This window comes from Eschrichtius robustus, chromosome 11, assembly GCF_028021215.1.
Source record: "Eschrichtius robustus isolate mEscRob2 chromosome 11, mEscRob2.pri, whole genome shotgun sequence".
Taxonomy (NCBI): Eukaryota; Metazoa; Chordata; class Mammalia; order Artiodactyla; family Eschrichtiidae; genus Eschrichtius; species Eschrichtius robustus.
Window position 1 is genome coordinate 89,327,460 of NC_090834.1, and position 12,084 is coordinate 89,339,543.

Here is a 12,084-nt window from a genome sequence, read left to right on the forward strand (position 1 = left end):
CTGCAAGTCACTTAATTGTATTCCACTAAACCCAACTAAATGAATCTCCAGCTCGATGTCTCCTTAACAGAATGCCAAAAATAACTACAGTCACTCCAATGACACCTGATAAGAGAGGTAGTGTGGTGGAGGGGAATTCGGAATCAAAAGAGACCGAGGTCATATTCAATCATGGTTAAATATCTCACTCTAATTTTATGAAAACACATTGCATGTAAGCACATTGTGAGGACACCTCCCAGAAGTTTGGAAGGAACGTGTGTAGGTGAGGAACTCTAAAATTTAAGCTTCATTAACTTCATGGTAAATCCGACTTTGGAGCTGATGTAATGAATACTTTGGCCCCTCTCTCCTCCTAAGTTCCCATCTCATGCCGGCCCACCATTGGCTGAACTCAACAAGAAGGCAGGGTATCATGGGGCCAAGTGGATGATAAAAATCAAGATTCCTGGAGTACAGATTAGGATTGAGAGGGGTGGAGAATGGATCTGGAGGGGCAAACAAAAACATGCCCACTTTTCAAGAGAAGCAGATAAGTTAAGTGATGATCTGGAGAGGGAATTGCATTTGATTCAACTCATGGTGAAAACTAGAAAGAATCAAAAGTCCTACCACTGAGCAGCTGAGGCCCAGGAAACAAAGGGTCTTTAAAATAAGGAGACATATGCATCAGTGGGTACAGGAGATGAGATGTACATAGAATCACTGGAGAAATCATGTACATTATTGAATACTTGAAAGTTGTCTATGGGCACTGTTTCTCTTTCTTACTTTAGGGTTTTCTAATAGGTCTGATAATTGTAATGTGACTTGGCAAAAAGTTTTGGTAGCCCTCCCTAGCTCCTTTCACTTAATTTAAACTTGAAAGACTTATTCTCATGCAAATAATGTTATAAACAGTGGTTAGATTTCCAGTTCTATTCACAAAAATCCTTTGTCATACAAGTGTGACTGAACTAGAGTCCTAACAGTATGCTAACATTTCAAAGACAAGCTCAAGCATAAAAAGTGATATGAACCCAGAAGTAAAAGAAAAGAGTGACAGCCTGTCTGGAATAAGGTAATCCCTGACCACACGAGGATGGAAACAACTGAGGGAAGGGAAGATCTGAAGAATAAGTGTGATGCCCTATGAGTGGGAGGTTCACATAGTGGAAGAAAAATCTATGATGTGGCCTCAGGATGAGAAGTTGTAGGAGTACAGATCTCTGCTGAGGTCTAGGAGTCCCATTTTTTCCCTAGCTTTATTATGCCAAGGCAATTGTCTCCAACTTTGTAGACAATCTCTCTAGCTGGGGACAAGCAAGTCCTCCTTTCACACTTCATCTAATTAAGCATCTTGACATGAGTAAAACACCAACTGAAGATATTTTCATAGAATAAGTCATAGAACTTGTTTGCATTTTTGAACTCTCGAGCAATTTTCTTCCGGAATATCACAAAATATATTCTGTTATTTCACTTATTAAAATGCACTGCTCGAACACCTCAAAAATCAGTCCCATTAACTTACTGAAGAGATTTTCTAAACTCTATGCCAGCATTTCTACTAATAAATAGTGGGTTTGAGCATCTTATTTAGCTTAGTTAATTATTCTACATCAGGAGCAAGCCAACCTCTTGATGCTTGTTTATACTGTCATGGTGGGGAGACTTCATTGACCTTTAATGTCTTTTTGTTGTGAAGATTAAGTGATAGAGTCTGGCAACCATCAGCAGTGTCTAGCACATAGCAGACACTCAAAATTGGGGAGCTTCTGAACCAAAAAGGGAGTCTAAAAGGTTGAATTTTCTTCCTATGTATTTTAGACTATTAAGATCATTTAGAACTTGCCAATACTTTGCTTTTCCGTGTTTTTAAAAAGGCACGTCTTTCTGTGCATAATCTGTGACAAAGAAAAAATAACGCAACATTTGAGAGTGTGACCACTGGTCATCCTTAAATGCAGAATCAGTGTTTGCATTTATTCCAAATTCCATCAATCCTTCAGTTGTAAACAATATTAACATTAGAACATGACAAAACTTCATTTTGCACAGATGAACTCAACCCAGGATTTTTTTCTTTTTTTTTAAGAGCTGAGAGCATATAAACAGAGTTCAAAGCCTCACCCAGCAGGACCTAAGCGTTCCCTCGACAAAACTGGACCAACCGCTGCGTCCCAGGGCACCCTGAAGGATGCTGATAAACCGAGGAGAGAGTCACGTCCTGGTACCCGGGGCCCCGGCCCTAGGCTCCTTAATCCCGGGGTTAGGGGGTCGGAGCCGCGGGGCTCCCCACCTCTTCCAACCCCTCCCCAACCTCTCCGCTCCAAGAGTCCCAGCCCCGCCCCTATTTGGTTTCCAATCCCATCCCTCCTGGCGCTCGAGCGGCCAATCAGGAGGCGGTCCCGCCAAGGGAGGGCGGGACAAGGGCCGGAGCTGAGGGGCAGAGTCTGAAGTCGCCAATTTCAGCCGCGGGGCCGGAGACGCGTGAGTAGAGGTAGCCTGCAACGTTCTGCAGCGCCAGACCATGGCGGACAACCGGGATCCAGCTAGCGACCAGATGAAGCTCTGGAAGGAGCAGCGGGCCGTGCAGGTACACCCTGCGCTCTCCGAGCCGGCCTTACGGTCCGCGCAGAAAGCTAGGTGTCCGCGAGTAACGGCCCCTGCTTCTCCAGCGCGGCGGTTCGGTAGGGCTGTACCGCAGATCACGGGCGGGGTGTGTGTGTGTGCGTGCGCGCTGCCGTTCGGTCCCGATGGACTGTTACATTCGCAGACAGGAGGGGAGAGGGTTCTGGGGCGGTGGGCAGCGGGCCTGCAGGATTTGTCGTGGGCCGCAGGTCGCGGGTGGTTGGCTTATAATTTTGCGCTTTTGCCAGCTGGGACAGAGGTCGCAGCTTGAGGCAGGAGTGAAGGCTCATGGGGAAAGAGGCAGAGAGCTGCAGCTGCAAGAAAGGAAGTGAGGGGGGAAGTCGGAACAGGCTCTAGCTTTGCCCTTGCTCTAACAGTGACTACCAGCTTTCATATTTGTGGGGTACCAGCGGGACAGGGACCGTGTTTTATCATGTCGACGTCCCCTGCACCGTACACACAGCATTAAAAGACTAAATAAAAAGATTTTTACACCCATGATTTCTTTTGCACTTAAAAACATCAAGTCTGGCATTTTGGAGCTAGAAGTGACCTTAGTGATTAATTAATGCGCTTATTTACACGTATGCTTTGAGTGCCAGCATGTGCTAGGAACAGTGCTGGGTGAGTGGTACAAATTCCAATGAGGCCAGAATTGCACCCCCCAGAAGCTCCAAGTCCAGGCTGGGAGACAAGACAGATAAACAAATGATTACCATCCAACGTGGTGAGGGCGCTAATAGAGGTTATCTGCAGAGTGTAAAGGGAGTGACCGACTGGGCTGGCAGGCTTCTCAAAGCAGGTGACATCTGAACAAGCGCTTTAAAGATGAGTAGGATTTCAGCCCAGTGGTGGTGGGCCAGGCATTCCTGGCCTGTACCCTGGGGTGCAGAGCCTTAAAGGGCATCTCTGAGGAGGTTGGATGGGATGAGAGCATTTATTATTTTTGTTAATAGATCTTTATTGGAATATAATTGCTTCACAATACTGTGTTAGTTTCTGCACTTCTGTTTTGAGTCTTCTTTTGTCAAATTGGCCCAGAGAGTCTGAGGGACTTGCCCAGTTCCCATGGTGGTTGGTTAATGGCAGAGAGAGGACTAGAGTCATGCTTTCCTTGTCTTGTCTAGCTCTCTTTCTTAAAACCAGGTTAGTGTTAATGAACTAGTATTATTGCTGAGTTCCCGTGGATTGCCTTATAGTTCTCTGTTTGTGAGAAGGCTGCCATCCTATGCTAGGAGCCTGGAAAATTTCTCATTTTGTTCCTTATATGCTACTAGGGTATTTAGCTTTTCATGAGTTCTTAGTCAAAGTGACCCAGAGAGACTTAGCATCTTATCAATCAAGGACAAGCGGCTAGTTAGTGGCAGGGTCAAGATTAGAACTCAGCTTCCTGGGGCCAGGACTCTCTCCATACCCAGTGGTTGCTGCATCCTGGTTCACATGGAGCTTTTCATGAACACTTGGTGAACTGAAAAAAATATGGACAATGTAGTGAGTTTTTCATAAAACAAAATTTTTTCTCATTAAAGGACTCCCCTGAGACTAGCTTGCCTCTTCACTGTTTGGGAGAATCATTAACTGTTGTTAAGTCATTATGACCTCGCTGGTGATTTACCCTACCTGGTCACCCATGTGAGAAACAGCTGGCTCGAAAAGCACATCTATAATTTGGGTACTTCTAATTGAAATACTGCTGTCTCCTCTGCCCATGCATCTCAGTGCACTGTTTACGTTGTCCTGATTGGCAGTCACATTGATGTCTTGTTGTTCCTTACTTGAGCTGCTCTGAGTGAAAACTGCTTATTTCTTTGAGGTGACTCCCCCCACCAAAAGGAATTTTGCATATGTCACATGGCCTTTGTAATTTTCCAGTGCTTTCTTTTGAAAATTTTCAAACATTCAGAAAAGTGGGAAGAATTGTGTAGTGTATGCCCATATATCCACCACATTTTTTTGCTGTATATTTTTTATTACATGTTATTCCATCTGTCTGTCCCTTCATACATCCTTTAACCTGTTTTTTGGAGGTGCATTTCAGAGTAAGTTGTAGACATCAGCAGACTTGACCCCTAAACACTAAGCATGCAAATTAACAGAATTCAATGCTTATTTATGTTTTTAAGGCAAAATTTATATGCAAGGAAATATACAAATATTAAGTGCACCATTCTGTGCTTTTTGAGAAATATAAACACCTGTGCATCCGGTTCCTTTATTAAGGTACAGAAGATTCTCATTACCCCGGAATGTTCCCTCGTGCTGTTTCCAGTCTTTTCCTGCAGTCTTGCCCCAGGCAACCATGTTGATTTTCTTTTATAACCATCGATTTATGTACTTTTTGTGTAATGCTGCTTTCATTCAGCAAATATGTTTTAAGATTTAAAAAAATGTTTTAGAATTCATTCACATCATTGCATGTATCCGTCGTTCTTTTTATTGCTGAGTAGTATTCCATTGTATGATTAGACCACCACATGTTTATCCGGTTGCTGGGCACCTGAGCTATTCCCAGTGTGTGGCTGTTATGAATAAAGGTTCTATAAAGAATCTTATATCAATCTTTTTGTACACATATGCTTTTATTTCTCTTAAAACATACCTATGAGTAGAATTGCTGGGTAAGTGAATAAGGTAATTGAATGTCTTATGAGAAACTCGAAAGCCTTTTTCCGATGCAGTTGTACCATTTTACAGTTCCATCAACTGAGTTTGAGAGTTCCAGTTGCTCCACATCCTGCCATCTTTTGGTATTGTCGTTCTTTTAATTTAAGCCATTCTGGTGGGTAGGAAGTGGTACTTGCATTGCTCTGATGACCAGTGATGCTGAGCATCTTTTCATATGCTTTTTTGACCATTGGTATATATTTCTTTGATGTATCTGTTCAAATCTTTTGTCCTTTAAAACATTGGATTGTTTGTCTTATTATCCTTAATTCATAGCCCATATTTTAAGTACAGTCATGTATGGGCCAGGTGCTGTAATAATATTATACATCCCAAAGTGTATAATGGCATAAACATATTGGAAGTTTATTTCTCTTTATTTATTTATTTATTTATTATTTATTTATTTATTTATTTATTTTATTTCTCTCTTACATGATTAGCCAAAGTGGTTTGAGGTTGAAGAAGGGGGTAGTGAGTACTCTGCGGCCCACAGTTATCGAGGGCTGCAGGCTGAAGGAGGACTCCCTGTTGTCAACACATGGTTTCTTAATGTTGCCCTCGACATCACTGTCTAGTCACAGAAGGTTAAGAGCATGGAGGAGAGTATGAGGGAGGTTTAGAGGCCAGGCTGGAAGTGGTGTAGGTCACTTCTACTCACATTCCATTGTCTAGCACCCTGTCACATGGCCACACCTACTGTGAGGGAGGCTGGGAAACATAGTCTGCCTCTTGTGCCTAGGTAGCCAACCCTACTACATTGTATCCAAACGTACGTTCCATGTGGTGACAATCTCTCTAGCCATTTTCTTGTGATGTGGTGATGGGCAAACAGACATAATCTCTTTTAAAAGGGTATGTCCTTTTTACTTTCTGACTTTAAAATATTCTTTCTGTTAGAAAATTATGACAGTAAAGGGTGGTATTTTTAAAAAAATCTCCACTTGCTTGGCAAATGTTTTTTTTTATAAGTGGGCAGCTCTCTGTTAGTATCCTGCCTCCCACCCCCCAATTTGTTTTTATTTTTTCTGGACTGTGAGAGCTTTAAGTTATGGAATGACTGTTGGATGGCACCCTGCTGTCTCCGTCCTCAAGAACTAGATGCCGAATGTCAGGCTGGGTGTCTCCTTCTTTAGGACCTGTGTCAGCCAGCATGAAAGCAATTTTTTGGGCGTCTCTCCTTGTGGGAATATTTTGTTGCTGACAAGTGAATTGGAACCTTTGTGAACTTTAATAAGCGAGTGATGAATGAATCAAATATGTTCATAGGTATGACTTGGATCTTCTTAAAAACGTTATTTTTCTTTCTGTCAAAATACATTGAGGGGAGGGAGGTGGTTCTCCATGTATTTCCAGTCACTCTGAATGGGACTTAGATGGAAACTTTGTTGTTCATTGCTTAGAATGCCATTGGCTCTTCCTTTGGGATACTTAGGGTACTTGGTAGCCTCTGATCCCTTAAAAACCGGAGAATTTGAGCATTTCAAGGGAACCTTTTATTTAACAGTTCCCTTATTACTTGGGAGAGAGGTTGGGTCTTATCCCATCCATTCCTGTCAGTGAGTCATAAGACAGAGCCTTTGAGGGTTTATGTATTTTTTAGGGTAACTTGATAATAACTGCATTGATGTTACACTGCTAACATTCAGGCTGGAGAAGGGGTGACTCAGTAACTTCTTGTGCACACGTGCTTTCATTTCTGGTGGCAACTACCTAGGAGTGGGACATAGTATGGCAGGAAGAGAGAGAGACAGATGGACATTAGGAGAAGTTGAATTAAAATTTCTAAGCTTTTACTTCTTTTAGCCAACATCTAGACCACTCTGTATTTTTTTCCTGGTAAGAAAAGAGAGGCTGATTGCGAAACATAAAACAAGCAAATATTTATTTTTGTTTATTTTCTCACTTTTGTTCTTCATTTTCTTTCTGGTACTGTGCCTACTGTAGTTTCTACTACAAAGAGTAACAAAATCTTTTATATTTGTGGATCAGTTGTCCTTCATTTTTTGAGCCTTTCTCTCCTCTTATTCCCTACTTCTTTGAGAAATTGAAGGACCAGAGCAATTCCCAGTGCTATCAGATTTATTTAGTAAAGTCAGTTTCAAGACAGAGAAAACCTCTTTTGCAGTAGTTATTCTGTGTATTTTCAAGGTTTTTTTCTTGGTGGGATTATTCTAATTGTTTGCTAATTATTGAAAACCAGTAGCAGTGTATTTTAACCATATCTTGCTAGAAATGTGGACAACTCACCAAGAAGAGAGGAGAAAAATATTAGCAACTACTGTGACATGTTTCCTCTTGGACAAAATAATACAAAAGAGCCTTCCTGGAAAAACAAACATTGCCCATTTGAGTGAGGGAGGAGGTGTGTTCAGTCAGTCTGTGCTCAGCCATCCAACCATGTGACCTTGAAGTCTGACATTTATTTATCTTCCTTGTAAAAGGCAACTTTTTAGTTTTTTCTGGAATTAAAACTATCCACTAGAATCTAAGAAAATGATGTAAATGAACTTATTTACAAAACAGAAATGGACTCACAGACATAGAAAGCAAATTTATGGTTAACAAAAGGGAAAATGGGCGGGGGGAGGGATAAATTAGGAGTTTGGGATTAAGATATACACACTACTACAAATAAAACAGATAACCAACAAGGACCTACTGTATACTGTATAGCACAGGGAACTATACTCAATATCTTATAATAACCTATAGTGGAAAGGAATCTAAAATATATATGTATACATATATATATATATCTGAATCACTTTGCTGTATACCTGAAACTAACACAATATTGTAAATCAACTATATTTCAATAAACATTTTTTAAAAAAACACAGTCAATGGAGCCCATCCAGACCTACTTTAAAAAAAAGTGATTAGTGATAACATTGGATTAATATCTACAAAAAAAAAAAAAGAACAAAATAAACTACCCACTAGGGACTTCCCTGGTGGCACAGTGGTTGAGAATCTGCCTGCCAATGCAGGGAATACAGGTTTAAGCCCTGGTCCAGGAAGATCCCACATGTCGCGGAACAACTAAACCCGTGCGGCACGGCTACTGAGCCTGCACTCTAGAGCCTGCGAGCCACAACTACTGAGCCCCCGTGCCACAACTACTGAAGCCCGCACGCCTAGAGCCTGTGCTCCGCAACAAGAGAAGCCACCACAATGAGAAGCCCGTGCACCACAACGAAGAGTAGACCCCACTCGCCACAACTAGAGATAGCCTGTGCGCAGCAAGGAAGACCCAATGAACCATAAATAAATAAATTAATTAAAAAACAAAAAACACTACCCACTAGTTTTCTTCCCTGGAATCCTTGGAATCATTTTTTATTTTCTTCAGGCATTTGCTCCTCTTGCCCCCATGCAGTTGAAGGACAGGCAATTCTTTGCTTGCCTGTGAGATCTTTTTTTAAAATTTTATTTATTTTTTTATAGAGCAGGTTCTTATTAGTTATCTATTTTATACATATTAGTGGATATATGTCAATCCCAATCTCCTAATTCATCCCACCACGCCCCCTCCACTTTCTCCCCTTGGTGTCCATACGTTTGTTCTCTACATCTGTGTCTCTGTTTCTGCTTTGCAAACTGGTTCATCTGTACCATTATTCTAGATTCCACATATATGCGTTAATGTACGATATTTGTTTTTCTCTTTCTGACTTACTTCACTCTGTATGATGGTCTCTAGGTCCATCCACGTCTCTACAAATGACCCAGTTTCATTCCTTTTCATGGCTGAGGAATAATCCACTATATATATGTACCACATCTTCTTTATCCATTCGTCTGTCAATGGGCATTTAGGTTGCTTCCATGACCTGGCTATTGTAAATAGTGCTGCAGTGAACATTGGGGTGCATGTGTCTTTTTGAATTATGGTTTTCTCTGGATATATGCCCAGTAGTGAGATTGCTGGGTCATATGGTAATTCTATTTTTAGTTTTTTAAGGAACCTCCATACTGTTTTCCATAATGGCTGTATCAATTTACATTCCCACCAACAGTGCAAGAGGGTTCCCTTTTCTCCACACCCTCTCCAGCATTTGTTGTTTCTAGATTTTCTGATGATACCCATTCTAACCGATGTGAGGTGATACCTCATTGCATCAATGCATTTTGATTTGCATTCCTCTAATAATTAGTGATGTTGAGCAGCTTTTCATGTGCCTCTTGGCCATCTGTATGTCTTCTTTGGAGAAATGTCTATTTAGGTCTTCTGCCCATTTTTTGATTGGGTTTTTTTTTAACATTGAGCTGCATGAGCTGTTTATATATTTTGGAGATTAATCCTTTGCCCGTGCATTCTTTTGCAAATATTTTCTCCCATTCTGTGGGTTGTCTTTTCGTCTTGTTTATGGTTTCCTTTGTTGTGCAAAAGCTTTTAAGTTTCATTAGATCCTATTTGTTTATTTTTGTTTTTATTTCCATTACTCTAGGAGGCGGGTCAAAAAAGATCTTGCTGTGATTTATGTCAAAGAGTGTTCTTCCTATGTTTTCCTCCAAGAGTTTTATAGTGTCCAGTCTTACATTTAGGACTTTAATCCGTTTTGAGTTTATTTTTGTGTATGGTGTTAGGGAGTGTTCTAATTTCATTCTTTTACATGCAGCTGTCCAGTTTTCCCAGCGCCACTTAGGCCTGTGAGATCCTATTGTTCCTTGAGCAGTGTATTGTTGTCAGCCTAAGGCCGTATCCCATACCAGTTAGCAGGCTGCTGACATGGCCTGTTGTCACTTCAGTGATACTTTAGTATACTTTGTTTAGTACCAACAGGACCCATTTGGTTCTTGATGAAAAACACAGTTTGATTTTTTCTTACATTTATTGGATTTCACTTTTTCCATTATGTATTACTTAGTATTTTACTGAATGGCAGTTCTCCAGGCAGACGGTATAGAATAACTTAGACAATTAGTAAAGTAGAATGAAAACCCATTCTCGCCTCTTGAGCTTAGAATGACCAACTGTTCTTGACTTATACTGTGGCCCTTAGTGGCTTAACCATGATGAAGTCAACTTACAAAATGAAGTATATCCCAATGATGAAGTGTCCACTTAGAGCCCAGAAAGTGTAGTTTTCAGTCTTTCAGGCAGTCAGAAAAATTTCCCAGTGTTGTCAGTTCACTGATTTTGTGCTAGAAAACCCCCTCAGTGTGATGTGGTATTGAGGTGAGTCACTCTCTGATGCTGAAAATGAAAAGCACATCAGACTTAATCCAGAGTTGAGGAGTAAATGGCCTACATGGAAGTTAGGGTTTTCCACTTTTTCTAGTGACAATAAGCCCTCTCTGGGCAGGACCCAGCGTTCATCACCTGTTCTGTTGTATATTTTGAGTACAGTACTGAATTTGCCTGCTCAGAGTTACCACTCATGTATGATGAAGCCCCCTATTTCTCTCCCTTGCTTCAACTTCTCCCTCATTTCTTTTCTTAGACATTTCTCTTTGATTCTTCATTGAAAAAAAAAAACAAACCCAAAACTTTATATTGTGGAAAATTTCAAACCAGAACTGAATAGGGAGGATAGTTTAGTGAACCTCCAAGTGCCTTGTCTCTCAGCTTCAATAATGAATTTCTATCCCACCAACTCCCCCCCACCCCATTTTTGAAGCAAATAGCAGGCATTGTATCATTTTATCTGTGAATATTTTAGGATGTATCTCCAAAAGATAAGACTTTTTAAATAATACTGTGGTCGCATCTATAAAATGAACAGTAATACCTCACATCCTCACATTTCCAAGTAGCATGATCAGTTTCCCAGATTGTCTCTGTGCAGAAAAGAGTTTCCACGCAGGCCTGAGACTGCTGCCCTTAGAAAGGCCTATTGGCAAGGTTGGCCCTTGGCTGGCATCTGGACCTTGGCTTTCTGGAGGGTTCCCACCACCCTAACTGGTAAGAGTGGCTCACAGTGCCTAAGCTATTTGTGCAAACAATGTGGTTTATGCTGAACACCTGCTTTCCTTCCGGGAGTCAGAGGGTGTCTCTGTGATCAGCCCCCAGTACAAACCCTGGGTGCCGAGTCTCTAACGAGCTTCCCTGCGAGACAGCATTTCACGTGAGTTGCCACAGCTTGCTGGGGAAATTGGGCATGTCTTGCATGACTCTCCTGGGAGAGGATTCTTGGAAGCTTGTGCTGGTTTCCTCTGGACTTCATTGTGCCTTTTCTCCTTGCTTATTTTGCTTTGTATCTAAATGCTGTAATAAATAACAGCCTGAGTATGCCTAGATGCTGAGTTCTGTGAGTTCTAGGGAATCACTGAACCCGGGGTGGTCTTGGGGACCCCTGACACTGTCTGTCTCTTTTTTTTTTAACGCTTTGTTCAAAGTCAGATGCAAATAACGTTCACACACTACATTGGTTGATATGTCTCTTAAGTCTGTCTTTCTCCTCCCTAGGGTGGTTGTAAACGAAGTTTATGTGGCTTAAACTTTAAGGGGGTCAGGTGAGGGGTCAGGCTTTATAGTCAGACAGGGTTCAAATTGAGGCTTGACCACCGGCCAGGTTACTTAACCTCCCTCCCCTTTGGTTTCCCATATTGAAAATGGGATAATAATTCTCCTTACTTTGCAGTATTGCTGTGAGAATTAATTTATCTAAAACATGTGTGTAGACTAATACATGTCAATTACCCAGCCTGAAGAATATGTGCAGGAGATGTTAGCTATGTTGTTTTGAGAGGTGCTATAGTGTGTGGGTAAGATTTGGGTCCTCGAGCCAGTCTGCTTGGGTTCAAATTCTGCTTCTGCCCCATTCTAGGTGGGTGGCCTTGAGCAAGTTGTATAACTTC

The 12,084-nt window shown here is 41.4% G+C and overlaps 1 protein-coding gene across 1 annotated transcript in view; it reads left to right on the plus strand.

The window, feature by feature from the left end:
• Positions 1–2,432: 2,432 nt before the first annotated feature.
• Positions 2,433–12,084, plus strand: part of CAT (catalase) — a 39,276-nt gene continuing 29,624 nt past the window's right edge. The window contains exon 1 of the mRNA XM_068554824.1: positions 2,433–2,578. Within this exon, the coding sequence (XP_068410925.1) occupies positions 2,513–2,578 (66 nt within the window). The 5' untranslated portion in view covers positions 2,433–2,512. The remainder of the gene's footprint in view (positions 2,579–12,084) is intronic.